Source organism: Poromitra crassiceps, assembly GCF_964638095.1.
Source record: "Poromitra crassiceps genome assembly, chromosome: 28".
Lineage (NCBI taxonomy): Eukaryota > Metazoa > Chordata > Actinopteri > Beryciformes > Melamphaidae > Poromitra > Poromitra crassiceps.
Window position 1 is genome coordinate 19,021,333 of NC_139651.1, and position 11,241 is coordinate 19,032,573.

The 11,241-nt window shown below is 43.4% G+C and overlaps 2 protein-coding genes across 10 annotated transcripts in view; both read left to right on the plus strand.

The window, feature by feature from the left end:
* The window catches only part of tjp1a (tight junction protein 1a), a 100,126-nt gene extending 93,190 nt beyond the window's left edge, over window positions 1-6,936 (plus strand). For all 9 annotated transcript variants that reach the window (XM_083662416.1, XM_083662419.1, XM_083662420.1 and 6 more), the window contains one exon: window positions 5,063-6,936. In XM_083662416.1, coding sequence (XP_083518542.1) covers window positions 5,063-5,157 — 95 coding nt within the window. In that variant the 3' untranslated portion in view covers window positions 5,158-6,936. The remainder of the gene's footprint in view (window positions 1-5,062) is intronic.
* Window positions 6,937-9,269: 2,333 nt separating this feature from the next.
* fam189a1 (family with sequence similarity 189 member A1) overlaps window positions 9,270-11,241 on the plus strand; it is a gene marked incomplete at both ends in the record, with an annotated part of 116,971 nt that continues 114,999 nt past the window's right edge. The window contains one exon of the mRNA XM_083662277.1: window positions 9,270-9,503. Coding sequence (XP_083518403.1) covers window positions 9,270-9,503 — 234 coding nt within the window. The remainder of the gene's footprint in view (window positions 9,504-11,241) is intronic.

Here is an 11,241-nt window from a genome sequence, read left to right on the forward strand (position 1 = left end):
CTACGGGACGGGGCAGACAACTTGCTTAGTCCCAGTGCTGGCCAATGGAGGGCGGTGTGGGATAAATAAAGACGAGGGTCTCCCTATTACAAGTCAATCTACCATGTCCTGTGACTAAAAAGCTCTTATATTAATGTAAAAAATGTCAAAAATCTTACTGATTGGGGCTTTAAGGTGACGAGAAATTGTGTTCTGCCCCTGGTCTTAGTAGTTTGTTTATAGTAAAAATGTGTGGTTGTGAAAATTGGATAGCCAACTCTACTCGACTCTAGGCAGAGAGTGCAGGCAGGGCGATCTCTTCCAAATACTATCACTCCACTGTGAGTTAATATTCACTTTGCTCTCTACACTTAATCACTCAGTCGCTTAATCGAACCATTTTTGACCTGATAATCTGGAAAATGAGATGTGACTAGATTCTGCTTTAGAGGAAGACTGCAGGGATTTTCTCATCTTTTTTATTGCCATAAATTGGAATAAGAACCTCTGCTGCCATTTTCTATTTTCTGACCATGTGAGTTACTTTGTATTTCTTACCTGCTGCGGAGGTGAGTCTTGACCGATTGAAGTAGTTACTTTGCACTAATATAAGGACCAAGCAGACCACAAAACCACACATTCTAGTCCGTGGGCCAGACCAGATATCAGTACCATCTGGGTGGGCAAAACCTTACCTATACTCAATTGTTTATAGGGCCAATATAAGTAAATTAATATATGATAGCCTTTCCACAGGCATCAAGGTCTATCATTTAAAAACATAATCTAGGGATGTATATTAATTTAAAAAATCACAAGTAGAATTTGCCCACCCGGCTGGTACTGATATGTTAAATGTTGGGCTCTGGCCCATTTCCCTCGTGAAGTACCGTAAATTCCGGACTATAAGGCGCACCGGTATATAAGCCGCGGGACCAAAATTGACTATTTTTTTCTTATATAAGCCGCACCGGTCTATAAGCCGCGGGTGTTTTGATGTTTAATTACCATATGAAAGGGTTCGTGCACAGAGAGGAATGTCGGGAAAGAGATGGCTGTTTGGGGAAGCTCCCATTTATTAACATTTCAACAAAACAAAACAAAAGTCAGGTCACTAATCCCCAGACAAAATCACACAACAATAGGCTATATGTGCAGCAAACCTGTAACCAGAGAAGTCAAGTCACTAATCCTCGTCTTCCTCTTCTTCCTGCGTACTGAAACCACCAAAGTCCTCATCTTCAGTGTCGGAAACGAACAGGTTCAGGGTGGCTTCGTCAACCACTCTCCTCTCTCCTTCATTGTCACTCAAAACCAACGAACTCCTCTTCGTCACTGTCGGCATCGAACAGCCTCTGAAGCCTCTGACGGCCCTCAGCGCCAGCTGTGGCGGCGTCATCCTCTTCATCCCGCAGCAGTCCAGCGTTTTGGAACCCGTTGGTGATTGTGGATGCTTTTATGACCTCTGAAGGACTTTTTGGTCTTCTTGCACTGAGACAGTTCCTCCTGCTGCACCGTCCAACGCCTCACCATTGACTCATCGATGCCCAGGTTACGCGCGGCTGCTCTGTTTCCCTCTTTTAATGCGAGATTGACTGCTTTCAACTTGAAAGCTGCGTCGTGTGAATTTCTGCGTACCTTCCCCATGGTAAGTGAGAGTGTTGCTTCTACTGCTCGTCTTGTTGTGAATATTCCTTGATCTTCCTTTGTGTGAATTCGCCGAAGTTTGTGATTTTCTCCTGGTAGTCGGGGGAGGGAGTTGATGGCCGAGTGGCCGTTTGCTTACCGTAATTACCATATGTAAGTGGTCACGCACAGAGGGGATTGTCGGGAAAGAGATGGCTGTTTGAGGAAGCTCCCATTTACCGTATTACCGTAACATTTCAACAAAACAACATAACACAACACCACCGTTGTTTATTTTTACAGTGCACACAGTGTCCGCGGTGTGGTGAAAAGAGGGCAAGAGAGGAAATTAAAACAGAAGTGGATTTATAGTTAGAAAGAGTGCTAAAAAAGAGAGATTTTATTTGTATTTTTTTTTTTTTTTCTGAAAAAATCCATAGATAAGCCGCACCGTTATATAAGCCGCAGGGGCCAAAAAACGGGAAAAAAGCCGCGGCTTATAGTCCGGAATTTACGGTAATTCTTCTACCTTAACTCATTGAGTGCCAGCCACTTTTGGAGAACGGACGCTCCCAGTGCCAGAGTTTCAGAGCGTTTTCAGTGATTTCTCGAGGCCCACAGAATATTGTGTGATATTACTATGTAAACACCAAACACGCACAAAGAACAAGGAGACTCTATTGTATCATCAGCAAAAAAAAGTTTATTGATACCATTTTCCGTTCTTTAGTTATGAGCCGGAGAAGATAGGTTGTTTTCAGGCGTTTCAAATTAGAAGCTGAGATATTCAGCCTTTTGTGAAATGAAGCATTTCAAGCACACTCACTGACTCTAGCTAATATTTTCTGATGTAGTGACGTGGTGTAGTTGTGTGGTGCCCTGCGTGCCCCACCCCCCTCTCCCCCCCCCCTCAGCTGCAAACTCCTCCCCACACTAACACACAGCCTCACGCACCCAGCGTCTATTTTCTGAGTGCTCCGTTTTTGTGCGCCGGCTCCCAGCGCAACATGGAAAAGCCAAACCGGACTGCTGAGAATGGTTTGGCTTTTCAGTGTCGGGTGCTGCTTTTCTGGCGGCTAATCGTGTGGAGAAACTATGCAGACAGACAGACAGAGGCAGAGGGGCTCAGTTGTGGGAGCGGATTGACTGCTGTTCGCAGCCAACGTCAGCTGCAGCCAGAGCAATCTATATGGCTCTGGCTGCAGCATGAGCGGTTTCTCTTTCATCATGGGGCTTTTTCCTGCTGTTTTCCTGACCTTTCTCTAATCTGGAGAGCACTGTCGCCACCTAATGAGTCCGTAAAATAGGTTATACACCTTCAATAGCTACAATATTTGTACAGGAGATGCAGGAGGCTTTGATCCACGTCCCACCGTCAAAAAACGCATTTGACGTTGATCGACGTCGTTGGCACTCTACGTCACTATTTACTTTGACGTCGATCGACGTCCTTGGCACTCAATGAGTTAAGGGCCAAATTCACCTGTTATAATGGGATAGTATGAGTACATTATACATTTTCTGAAACCTTATAGTCCTATGAGTATTCCAGTGTTTGTTGTTTGTGTCCGTGATGTTCGATGCCACAGTGCTGAAATAAAGACTATAATTTAGGCGAAAATTGTGGAAAAATGAACATCACTGACACTTTGAAGAGCCCATGTGACCTCTTTCTTTGTCAGACAGACTCACAACTGAGCTTAAATGAAAGCTAAGAAGCTACCTGTTCAAATGCTGTCAAACATAGAACATGAGTAAAGGTCCTGAAAATGAGCCTAGAATAGGATATGCATCAACGCCTAGAATCCAATTTATTGTAGAGGCTAGCTAACTTCATGAGCTGATAACTGTGACAAAGCTGCCATTCTGCAAAGGCTATCATACTAAAATATCATCTATGGATATATACCTGTTCAAAAATCATGATTAGAATTTGCCCACTTGAGTGGTACCGATATATGAAATTTTGGGGTTTGGCCCATGGACTATTAGAATCCATCATCAGGTCTGCTTCTGTGGCAATATATTAAAGACAAAACCTGATGCGTAGCATCTTAAAGTCAAGCTGAAATGAAAAATGACTAACTATTTTAGATCACATTGCTGGTCATAGAGTGCACCTATTTCTCTCAACATTTTATTTTTTCAGTGTTTTTCAGAACACAAAGAACAAATATATATATCTATAGATATATATCTATAGGTGGATTGGAGGACTTCTTCTATGTGTCTCCCTCTTAGCCCCTTTTCTCTTTCTTAATACTGTCTCTCCTTAAACTGCTCATTTTGGCAGTGGTCAGGATTAGCTGTTAATTAGCCTCATTTTTTCGGATGAGCCTTGAAGGGCTGAAAGAGACGGCCGCCCGCTCTGTTGTCCTGCTGCATTGTGGGAGGATTATCAGACTGTGTCATAATCCTCTTATTGTGAAACAAGGCCAGTCTCCAGCTCCTTCCTGTCCTCTCTGCAGATCCCCTCGACTCTCCCTTCACCTCTCTCCTCCTCTCCCCCGGCTCCCCTCTCGTCTTATTGCCTCTCTTGCATCTGTTTGGAGTTAGATATGAATGTTGTGCAGATCAGTGTGTTCATGTACAGCCTGAGGACACATGAGCTTATCTGGATGTGTGCGGCTTTCTTTCGTCTTTGTAGCCCTGAGGATAGAGCCACTCCTGTACGATACAGTTCAGCTCCTTGGGAAGACTACCAGTTCTGTTGAGAGTGTAAAAGAACTCTTGAATTTCTCTACAGAATTTGATCTGGAAATCACATCAAACTGATCAGATGTTGGATGAAGCATTTCTTGTCTCTTAAAGCTATTAGGAATATCATATCAAATTACACTGCATCTCTCGATACGATGTTAACAGGTGGAAAATGGTCCAAATTCAGGATTTCGGATTTCAAATATCGACACTGAACTTCAGTGAGTAGGCTGTAAATATGTTGAATATACAGTATGATCTCAGAGATACTCTTTGCTGGAACTTTCTCCTTGACACACGACACAGGCCTGTAACTTTGTAATTACAATTACACTCCGGCGTCGCAGTGAAGACACGTTTAATTTACAATCAACAAGAGGCCAGGGAAGAGAGACGTCATAAAAATATGAAATTGTTTTGACCAATCTCTATATTATGGTGCTTGGATTTGGGCCATCATTACTCAGCATATGGCTTGTAGACAAAGATATGATCCTGGGGTCATTGCCATTTTGAAATGAGAGTAATAGTTCATGTCTTACTCGTACAATAGGTTTTTAATGTCGATTTAGTCGTCAACCCACAGTGCAAACACTTTATGGGGATTGGCAATTAAAAGTGCATATAAAACATGTTGCGGCTTTGCCTTTTACACGGAATGTGTTGCGCTGCATGTGGTTATCGCTCACAGTCCTCTGTCTCTCTGTCTGTCCCCTGTCTGTCTCTCTCTGTCTGTCCCCTGTCTGTCTGTCCCCAGGTGACCCCAAAAGCTGGCAGAACAAGTCTCTCCCCGGGGACCCCAACTACCTAGTGGGAGCCAACTGCGTCTCTGTGCTCATTGACCACTTTTAAGGACAGGCCAGCAGGGGGTGATGTTACTGAATGTCCAACCATGGGGGCCAAAATGAAGAGGATGGACTCCACCTGCACACACACGTGTACACACACACACACACACACACACACACACACACACACACACAGATAAATATGAAGAAGATTCAGCCAGCGCTGTTTCCTGCACCCATGGAAGAAGACAAAAGACACTGATGAAGCTGATCGTTACAAGCTGCCCCTTTAAACTCTTCCTCCATGTTGAAGTTTTGAGCTCAAATGGAAACTGACAAACTCTCTAACATTGATGGAGTTCTTCTCGCCCGATGCCACTGAGGAACGAGCACACCATATATTATATGCCAACGTTTATGAACGTCATCTTCACATCGATATAAATGTAGGCTGTACCTACCATTCAAGTCCATACCTAAAACTTACGTAGGTGTATTTATGCTATATATGCATACAGTATATATAGTAGTATAGATATTATTTTCAATTCACTGAGATTTTACAGTGCTATGAATCAAAATGATCAGTCTACATCTGTTGTGTTACAGTTGTGACTGACTGACTGACCATAACTGTTATATCGTCACATTGTTTCCACATGACTTTTCATTGAGGGGGTTTGTGTGAAGGTTTGAGACGGAGGAGGAGGTGAGGCAGACTGCAGTGATGGTGGCTGAAGATGAAAGATTGAACCGATGACGGTAATGTTTGTTAAGTGTCCGTTGCAGATATGTTGCTATGAAGGTGTTGGCATAATGTGAGCTGGATTATGAAGCCAAGCAGCTTCTAGAACGGTTCTTCCTTCCTTCCCTCTATCCTTCCTCTCCTACAGCAATATCCTGTAGGTTTACTTCTTACCGAGGACCACAACTCTCCTTCTAGCCTGAGGGAGATCTATGCATGTGCTTTACTCAGGTCCAAAAACCTGCTCAGTTCCTTCCTCATGTCTGTGTCTCTCTCTCTCTTGTACTCTTACAACACTCTCACACAACACAAGCAGCGATGCCTTATCTGCAGATTATTCACTTTTTCCAGTAAGAAAAAAAAAATCTTTAAGTTATGATAAATTATGGTGAAATGAAGTTTTGTTTTCTTTTGCCATTTTGTGAACCCACTGTATAAATGACCTTGGGTTAATTAGCACACAAGAACAGTTGATAAAGGATAACGAAGGTATGCTCTCTTTATCTGCTATGCATATTCAGAAAAGACAAAAGAAAAGCAAAAAGAAGTGGCTGTAAATAAAAGCGAGCATATTGCCTTGGTTCTTTGTTTGTAAATGAACATTTTGTATGTCTGTTTTTTTTGTATAAAAGTTAGAGAAAACATGTTTTAAACAGTGGAAGAAAGTGAACATGGTTATCTTTGTATTCTGGATATACCCTGGAGCCTTGGAACTTGTAACCTAACAGTAATATATCCACCTTTTCTACCAATATATTCACACTATATAATGGTCACAAAAGGTCTTTTTATGGTTATTTACTGAACAGGAAGTGCTTGGGTTAAATGCATTTAAAACATGCTCTTTTAAAAGGGTGTGGTCTGAAAGTGTCCCCCTCATTGATTTGTGATACTGGATGCTGTATTGTTGTGCCCTTAAATGTATTTTTGTACTAATAGACAATATATGATGTATGGCACACCAGTACTCTTTTATTTTTTAGATATAACACTGCTTTAATTGGATATTAGCTCTTCACGTGTGGCTGACTTTTTTTTTCTCCTCTGCGACACAATTTTCAAGTATACCACTGTATTAATGAATAAAATCATTTTTAAAGTAAAGGCTGTTTGTCTACTTAGGGAAGGTTTATTTCCATAGAGGGTGATGATGCTGTCATTGATCTTGTTGTGAAATAAGGGGACTGTGGGTGTTTGTTTAGACTCTGAGCTACAAAAGTTCCATTGCAGGAAGACCTGGATGTTTTCTTTATAAAAAAAAATGTTTAGCCTTTATTTAACACTTAAACACTTCCGGCTCTTATGTGTAAAAAAGCAATGGGATTTTTGTATGTGGATTGTTCAGCAAGATAATCTTAACAAATGAGGACCACTTTTAAGAGTTTAAAAGCATTTTTCGTACATTTTTGTAAAAACAAACTTGCTTCAAAAGTGATAAGTGGTCCTAATTTTGTGAAGATGATCTTGCTGAACACAAACTTCCCTGTCTCATAAACTTGTGTTAACCACCACATAACTTCTTTCAAGCATTTAACCAAACCGTTTCCACCGCTAGGTGGCGCAGGTGAGCTATGAATCTGCACCAGGTCAGAAACATTGACTGTAAAGTCAGTGATTAAAAATATAGAAGTCCTAATAGTTTTTTTTCCCCCATAACGCTACCTCTTTTTAACCTGGCAAGCACTGCCTGGCAAGTGGCAAAATGCTTCTTGATGGAGAAAGAGGAGGAAAATAGACCGTTGTGTGACACGTGCCCCACCAGATTTTTGATATCCGGATAGGCATATATACATGTACAAATGATGTACACACACACTATTATATTGTATATATATGTGTGTGTATGGGTGTATATATATATATACAGTATATATATTATAGCTTGATTCTATATTTTATTTGATTAAAATGTTTAATCAGTGATCATTAATATGAGCCTTAAAAAAACTGCAGAAAGCCTGTCCTCAGTCAGGAGGTTGATGCATGAGGTAGGCTATAGGTTAGCTTAGGTGAGATCATTTTCATTCACGGAAATGTGTGCAGATGTAGCCTACATGAAAGATGATTTGCGTTGTGCGCAGCTACGCAGGTTATACTTTAATCTATGCTTATCTATGTAGGTTATACTTTAATCTATGCTTATTATCTGTGTGCTCTACATCCATTTGCATTGTGATTTTGTGAAAGGTGGCAGCAGTGTCAGATACAGCTGTATCTCATGTGTGCTAATGTAAAGTGGGAGAATATACGAGAATACCGTTCAATTAGTAATTAGCCCCGCCTCTTTTTTTTTTACTTGGGTATTTTACATTTATACATTCAAGCCTGTGTCTCTTCTTATTGTGTGTGTGTAGTAGTAGATTTGTTTGGCAATCATGATCCTCGACTGTGGTCATATTAGTTTCCCTGAGGTTTCCCCTGCTCTTTGATGTTTCCTCTAATCAGTAGCCTAATCTAGAACAGCGCCATGCACCTCCCCTCGTGGCTGTGTGCGCCATCGTAGTATTGGTACGCAGCCCAGCCGCCATAGACGCGCTGAGTGGCACATCTCCAAATACGCAGTGTGTGCATGATCTCCCCCACAGGACGGAGAGCCTGGATGAGGCCAACGTGTTCATGCAGGCTGCTGCTGCTAGATTTGCTGTCGTCTGTGAAAGTGAACCCCCCCCCCACTCGCTGCTGCCTCTCTCTGAAAGAAACATACAGCCACTCTGACTGCATGTGTTGTGGAGGCTGCAGGATTCAGGTTCATTTCAGCGGTTTGGACGAATTTGCGCTCAATTTTTCTTCGAGGAGCAGGCTTCACCTAACGCGTCTAACCGCCTGCCAGTACCAGTACCAGCAGCAGCCTACACACACGAGCTTCTCGGCATCATCATCTCGACTTGAGTTGTTTGGAAAAGCCTGCAGGGGGGAGAGGAGACCTGACAATGGTGCAGCAAGGCTGGATGACAGCGAGATGATGCGCTTTTTTCCTTTTCTCACTCTCTCTCGTCGTGACTTTTGAGGAATGGATCGTTTTCTGTGGATTTCTTCACCCAGAACTCGAATATCTTCTGTTCATCCCTGCTTGGACATCTAGGTGCGCGTCGCTTTGTGCGTCTCTGCTATGGTCAATATTCGGCGCAGTCCATTCTCTCCTCCTCACCTTTCTTCTCACCTCTGCTGCGGCACATCCGATGGTTACACGCATCTCCAATTGGAGACGAGACTGTGCGGATCGCAATTGATGGGGACTCTCCTGCGGAACATTCACACCGGACAGTGACCCACATTAATTATCTTGCTTCAAACACACCTCCAACCCCTCCGGTTCTGCCTTTTGGATGCTATTGCTCTTCTTGATCAGCAGTTGCTTTTGTCATTCGTCCGTCCGGTCGGTCGATCGGTTGGTCGGTCGGTAACGGTAACAACAGCCTCCAGCAGTGGTGATGCCGCTGAACGCTTTGCCCCGCGGTGGCCCCGGCGGGTCCCTGAGCCCCGCGTCGCTGTCCCGCAGCCTGTCCCGGCTGAGGGAGTTCAGGACGCGCACCAGGATCATGCTGGCGCTGGGAGTCTCTCAGATGGTGCTGGGGAGTCTGATCCTGGCCGTCAGCTTCGCGGCTCTCGCTCTCACCACGTCACCCAGAGTCAGGCACTCCTGTCCCTTCTGGGCAGGTTTCTCTGTGAGTAGCCGAATACTGGCATCTGTTTCTATCTGTTTTCTCCCCCTAGAAAAACATCAGTATAGCTGAACATAATGCATATTATTATAGGTAGGCTATTATAGCAATATAAATTAAATGATAATTGATATGACTTGGGTTAATAGAGGTTTTCTAAGTCAGGCTACTCAAAGATGCTTTACATAAAATAGAGAATAATACTAATAGAAACACAAATACACATACAAGTAGGCAGGCTACAAAATCGCCAGTTACAGAGTGAAATAGAATAGGAACAGATAGGATAGGATAGTAATATAGAATGTATAGGCTATAGATGCTGTATAGTGTAGATTATAGTGGTTGCTTTTGCATTCAAACAAGATCATTCATGTCTTTATTTGTCTCAGCAGACACAGTCAGGCAAGTGGCGTGAGATCGCGAGAACAACACAAAATGTGTTTTTCTTCTCAGATTCACTATCTTAGTTTCAATATAATTTCCATAACAGTTTGCACGTTGAAATCAGTTGTGGGACGCCAGAGCCAGTGGTGCCCGGATGGATGGTGGGAACACCACCACATGTAGTGCTAGTGCTGATCAGAGAGAGAGAGAGAGAGAGAGAGAAGCTACTATACAAGAGAGAATACAATCATCTTTGAGACATGGTGTTTTTCTACACGTGAGATGTTCATGGTGGGAGCTGTAAATATTGATGAGTGCACAGAGAGCCAGTCAGTGCATGGAGCAGGTTAGCCCATCTATTATACAGCCACTGGGGCAGAGTGCAGGGGTGATGGGAGGTCTTTGCCACAAGTGCCATCTGTGTGTGTGTGTGTGTGTGTGTGTGCGTGCGTGTGTGTGTGTGTGTGTGTGTGTGTGTGTGTGCGCGTGCGTGTGTGTGAGAGAGAGAGCGAGAGAGAGAGAGGGGGAGTGTAGTACCGGGGGAATAGTAAATAACCACAGGTTATATAAGTTATAGGTCAACACATTCTTGATCAATAAGGCTAATTGAACATACTATATAACGGCAGTCTTTTTCATTGCACTTATTTTATATGATCTTTTGTGTCCAAATGGATTCAGATAAACCAACATCATGTGCTTTGCTTTAAGGCGACCATCCAGGGTGGCAATTTCACGGAGGCCAAGGCCTCCGTTGCCCCTAAGGTCACCTTGGCAGTGCCCTGCTGCCAGCCTGCTGCTGTCAGTTGCTTTAAAAGCATCAGTGGTCTCAGTTTAATGTAGCCTGCCCCTATGCAAATGATGTGTATTTGGCTCATTTTAACACATTTCAGAAAAATGTAATTTAGCCAGTGTGGTTAAAATGATAGTGCTGCGTGAAACAACCGTTTAAAAGCACTCTTTCCACAGCCTGTGGAGGATTTAGGAAAGGAGAAGCTTCCTAGAGCCGAGGATATCCTGCAGGGTGCATTGATGCAGCCAATCAGCGAGCGGTGCGCTCTGACAGACACGCCCTCCTTTCTAAAAAACCCAGGCGCAGAGCCCCTCCCCCAGGTGCAGAGCCCCTCCCCCTGGCGCAGAGCCCCTCCCCCTGTCTGTTTCTCTACAGAATATAACATCATGGCAAATCGAATCAAACACACGCTTCTCAAACATTGGGACATTCTGAAAAGCGATCCTGCTCTCAAAGACACTGTTTGCCCGAGCCTCCACTCATCACCTTCAGACGTGCAGGAAACCTTAGAGACCGCTTAGTGCTTAGTGCTTAGTGCTTAGTGCTTAGTGCTTAGTGCTT